Source organism: Austrofundulus limnaeus, unplaced genomic scaffold, assembly GCF_001266775.1.
Source record: "Austrofundulus limnaeus strain Quisiro unplaced genomic scaffold, Austrofundulus_limnaeus-1.0 Scaffold629, whole genome shotgun sequence".
Taxonomy (NCBI): domain Eukaryota; kingdom Metazoa; phylum Chordata; class Actinopteri; order Cyprinodontiformes; family Rivulidae; genus Austrofundulus; species Austrofundulus limnaeus.
The window spans coordinates 220,553-225,874 of record NW_013953031.1 but is presented as its reverse complement, the minus strand read 5'-3'; the positions used below and the strand labels follow the sequence as shown (position 1 = coordinate 225,874).

At 41.9% G+C, this 5,322-nt stretch overlaps 1 protein-coding gene across 2 annotated transcripts in view; it reads left to right on the top strand.

Annotated features, from left to right (window-relative positions):
• The window catches only part of LOC106531415 (estrogen receptor beta), a 30,721-nt gene that overhangs the window by 8,019 nt on the left and 17,380 nt on the right, over positions 1 to 5,322 (top strand). Inside the window, exons 2-4 of one of the 2 annotated variants that reach the window (XM_014027280.1) lie at positions 2,884 to 3,396; positions 3,893 to 4,083; positions 4,169 to 4,285. In XM_014027280.1, the coding sequence (XP_013882734.1) occupies positions 2,966 to 3,396; positions 3,893 to 4,083; positions 4,169 to 4,285 (739 nt within the window). In that variant the 5' untranslated portion in view covers positions 2,884 to 2,965. Of the gene's footprint in view, positions 1 to 2,596; positions 3,397 to 3,892; positions 4,084 to 4,168; positions 4,286 to 5,322 lie in introns of those variants that run through there. The other variant, XM_014027281.1, reaches the window with a different exon arrangement.

Below are 5,322 nucleotides of genomic sequence, written 5' to 3'. Positions count from 1 at the left end.
AAGAATGGACACAAGTCCACTGTCTGACAGGACAAGAATGGACACAAGTCCACTGTATGACAGAACAAGAATGGACACAAGTCCACTGACTGACAGGACAAGAATGGACAACGTGATAGCGATGGCAGCATTGTGAATCGTGCTCTCATGTCGCTTGTCTTCATGAAATATGATTGGTTCTTCTACTGCCTCTTGTAAAGGTTATTGGTGGTTCACAAAAAGGCGGGTGTAAAGGGACGTGTAAACTAAACAAATCGTGCGATGCTAATGAAATTGAAAAACAAACGCACACCAAGATATGATTTTATGAGGAAAAACTCACCAGATAACTTCACCCTGGCACCAATAAATTCCCATAAAGCTGCATTTTTTAGTGATCACTTGGTGAAAGTGTTAGCTACCTGCAGTGTGTAGCATCCTCTCCTCTCATTGGTCAGTCAATGAAACCCTCAGTGATCAGTGATTGGATGTACGCTACGCGACAGCGACAAAAGTTGAACATTTTTCAACTTTCATATGTCGCGTCGCAAGCTCGCGTGTGCACGTGTACGAGCATGAAATTTCACATGCACTATTTTCGCTGGTCACTAGGCTGGAGGATGGCGAGCGATTGTCGCCTCAACACAAGTTCCACAGGAAATGAATGGAGAGTGAGCGAYGTTGCCTCTCGTGTCGAGCCCATAACCCCGGTGTTTGATATAYGGGAAAAGCTGATGTGGATTCTGGTTTTGCCTCCTTCCTGGTTGAGAAGGTTCAGAGCTCCAGAACCAGCTGGTTGGTGTTGGTTCTGATACTTATTAACCAGTGTTCAGTTGTGTTGGAATAATCAGGCTTCAGTGTTCTGTGAGTTATTTTTCCGTTCTTATATTCTCTTTGGAACATGTGATGGTAAACGAACAGTTAAAAAGTTATTTTGCTCGTAACCTTTGACCTCATCAGGAAGCTGTTGTGCCACTTCACCTGTCTCATTAAAGTTGGAGCGTGCTCAGTCAAACGTGCAGGTACTAAAGTCTGTGGGAACGTCTCGGGAATTCATCTCCACATTTTTACAACACTCAATTTATGATTTTACAGCCATGATTTCTTAACTTAATTACTATGATCAAAACTATTTATTTACATCAACAACTTTGTCCAACTATAAAACATGAGACAAAATGGTTGCTGTTCAAAACATTTATTATTGTTTTACTTTATGAAAGGCAGAYAATCATGTATTTGTTTTTGTGGGTGTCTTTCTGATTGTCTATCTGTCAGCACAAAACTCAGAAATGAATCATTGGATAAACTTCTACAAWTGATGAACTTTAAGACTCAACATGATTCAAGATGGCTGCCATGCTGATCAGGATTAGCTAACTCAAAAATAGTCACAACTAAGTCGCCGAAGGAACAGGTCCATCATTTCTACAATGGGAAAAGAAGAGGAGGCGGTGGAGGAGTATAAATACCTCAGTGTTCATTTTGACGACAGACTGGACTGGAGATGCTGGAGTCTTCTAGAAAGGACCAAGCAGGCTGTGCGTCTAAAGGAGTGTTTGCAGGAAGATGCTGCAGAGCTTCTATCAGTCTGCTGTGAGGAGTGCTGTCTCCTCTGCCATCATCTGGTAGGGGAGCAGCAGCAGCACAGCCAGTGACTTGAACAAGTTAACACAGAAGGCTGGCTCAGTTCCTGGGCCTCCTCTAGAACCTTTGGAGATGATTGTACACAGAAGCATTCTTCATGAAATGAAGATCTTTATGAAAAACCCTGAGCAWCCTCTTCATCAGACTGTTATGCTACAACAGAGAGGCTTCTTCAGCTCTGCTGCACGATGGACCACCTGCCCACAGCCATCAGCATCTGTAACAACTCTTTAAAGAAACCAGGATAACAAGATTTACTGCAACATTTCATTTCCCTTTGGGATTAATAGAATAGAAACTGCCTTTATTGTCCCACACAGGGGAAATTCAGGTGTAACAGCAGCAGATACTTCAGTTCACAATAATATATTGCTATACAACAATAGTAATAGTAGTAATAATAATAGAAGATACTGTGCAGGAAAATTACAAAGAAAAACAGTCATGACAGACTCATAATCCAAGGGGTGTGCAGTCAAGTCATTTCCAGCAATGTGCATATTGTGCAGTGTAATAAATATTTTATAGGGCAGAGTATATACAGTAAAGTGTTTAAATAAAGTATTTGTGAATTGAACTTATTTAATACACAAACTGGTAACCACACCTTGTCTCACTCTGACCAGCAGACAGTCTTGGTTTGGAAGATGGATTTCTGATCTCAGAGATCTGAACTCAGTCTGTTTGCTGTGACCTCTGAACTCTGAGGGATTTAAGAGAGAAAATGACCTGTTTGGATGGATAATTTGTATAAACAAGTTGTGGGATTAACAATATTTCTTTGCAAAAATATTRGTTTTAAGAAATAGTTGTGACATCAACTGTCAGTTGAATGTTCCATGAAAAAACCTGTAAAATCCTCCAACCTAACCTGTGGTTGTGTAATAAGTGTTAAAGATGGGAAACAGCAGTTCAGTCTTGTAAAGCCCAGCTTCTTGTGACTCAAGCTTTGATTGATCATTGTGCCGTTTGAGCCGTAGATCCAAACAGGACTGGGTTTAACACTCAGATCAACTAAATACTCTAGTTTTAATAATTCTTCCCATGTTGTGCAACAAACCACAACCAAAAGTCATAGTACACTGTTCTCATATCATCATATCAACGTTCACATTTACTCAAAACAAAACATTAGATTTGTACCAGCAGGGTTTGAGCTACTAATTAAACAAACAATTGACCTTGACACCAATTATTCTTGTCTGGAAGTGTTTTCCTTCTGTCCCATTTAACCAAGTTTTTTATTGTTTGTTACAGGATTTGTGWACAGAAGAATATGCTATAGAGCAAAGAGCTTTATCATCCTGTTCCTCTGCTCAGACCTGGTTTCTCACACAACATGGCATCGTCTCCTGGGCTGAATGCTGACCCGTTACCCATGCTGCAGCTCCAGGAGGCCGACTCCAGTAAAGCTTTGGAGAAGCCGTCCTCTCCTGGACTTCTGCCCACCATGTATAGCCCTCCTCTGGGCATGGACAGCCACACCGTCTGCATTCCCTCTCCATACACAGACAGTAGCCATGACTACAACCATGGACATGGACCCTTGACTTTCTATAGTCCATCTGTGCTGAGCTACACCAGACCCCCTATCACAGACAGTCCAACATCCCTCTGTCCCCCTCTAAGTCCCTCAGCCTTTTGGTCCTCCCACAGCCACCACAACGTACCGCCTCTGACTCTGCACTGCACCCAGCCTCTGGTCTACAGCGAACCAGGACCACATCCAGCCTGGCTCAACCCTAAAGTTCACAGCATCAACCCCAACAGGTAGGATCAGAGACATTCATCCAGGGTTCAAATAATGCAGTACTGACACCAAGACAAGCAAAAACTGGTCTCAGATCCCTAATGGTGTCCTTGACTGCCATGAAAGGTGCCTTCAAATAAAATGTATTATTATTATTATTATTATTATTATTATTAATGAACAATCACTGTCAAAACAACAGTTAAGCAACCAGATATGGTGGAATGACATGAGAATGTACTTTGTGAAAGGCTGAATGACTGGACTGTAATAGTATCAGACTGAAAGGAAAACAGACTGGTCAGTTTAAACACAGGCTCCAGGTAAGTAGAGCTCAGGTACACCCACCTGGGTTCAGATCAGGACTCACCAACATGGTGCCAGTGCAGGCCTCATGAGTTAAAAAAACACCAATCATCATCATAGGAGCAGAGCGCTAAACGCTAATGCAATTAGCATTTTTTCACTTCAAATAATTGAAATTTCTTTCTTTCTTTCTTTCTTTCTTTCTTTCAGCTCCATCATCAGCTGCAGCAAGCTGCTAGGAAAGAAAGCTGAGGAAGGAGTGAAGTCCTCCTTGTGCTCGTCGGCTGCAGGGAAAGCAGACATGCACTTCTGTGATGTTTGTCACGACTACGCCTCTGGGTACCACTATGGTGTGTGGTCATGTGAGGGCTGCAAGGCTTTCTTCAAACGGAGTATTCAAGGTATTAATCCTATCAGAAAGTCTCCCCCTCTCTCTCTCTCTCTCCATCATTCAGAAACACAAACTGTTGTTTTTTCTCTTATCAGGCCACAATGACTACATTTGCCCTGCCACAAATCAATGCACAATAGACAAGAACCGAAGGAAAAGCTGCCAGGCCTGCAGACTGCGTAAATGCTATGAAGTGGGCATGATGAAGTGTGGTAGGTTCTCCTGCTGATAATAAAACCGTAGTGTTTTAGGTTCTTAGCTTTTATTCTTCTCAACGTTCATGGAGGAGGTGAAATAGACACATGAATGTTAGCTGCTGACTGATGTGGACCATGTTTGTGTCCTGGTCAACCATATTTATGAGGCTGGATTAACCAGTCCACGGCCACTTCACRTGTGTTTAACTCTGGGTTATGATCCACTCAAAAATGAGATATTTTTGTTTTGACGTTAGGACATGAAAGGGTTATTTATTTTAAAAATGCCTTGGCGTGTGTGTAAAACACCATCTAAACTTTTAATTTTATGTGACGGATCATAWTTTAACTCCTTGCACAAAGGACATGGATTTAGTGAATTTCCATCTGTCCCTGTGAAGCGTTAACTAAGATTTTGGTGTCATTGGAAGCAGAATGATCCCCTCTACCAAAGGTTACGCCCACAYTTTCAAAATTATTATCTTTGTTAATTTTATGGTGATTTTTCTGRGAGWATCATTTTTTCTGATACACCCTGTATTGTTCAGTCTGAGTGCTAGCTTTTTACTCCTGTACTTGGTAAAACACCTGAATGTGTACACATAGCTCTTCATCAAGTCTATGGACCCCAAAGCACTTTACAATACACTCATTCATCCATTCACACATTCATCCATTCACACATTCATCCATTCACACATTCATCCATTCACACATTCATCCATTCACACATTCATACACTGATGATGGTAAGCTACATTGTAGCCACAGCTGCCCGGGGGCACACTGACAGAGCGGGGGCTATCAGTGGACCCTCTGACCACCACCAGCATAGATACATAGATCAGTAGATGACATCTGACCTCACTGATCCTAATGAAACAACAGTTCTGAAACTGTTTCATGGTGACTTGTTTCAGACTGTGGTACAGCTACGTAGTAGTTCAGTGAATAAAGGACTGCATTTAATTTATACAGAAGGTCTTGTAAGTTGCCCTGTGTGTGTGTGTGTGTGTGTGTGTGTGTGTGTGTGTGTGTGTGTGTGTGTGTGT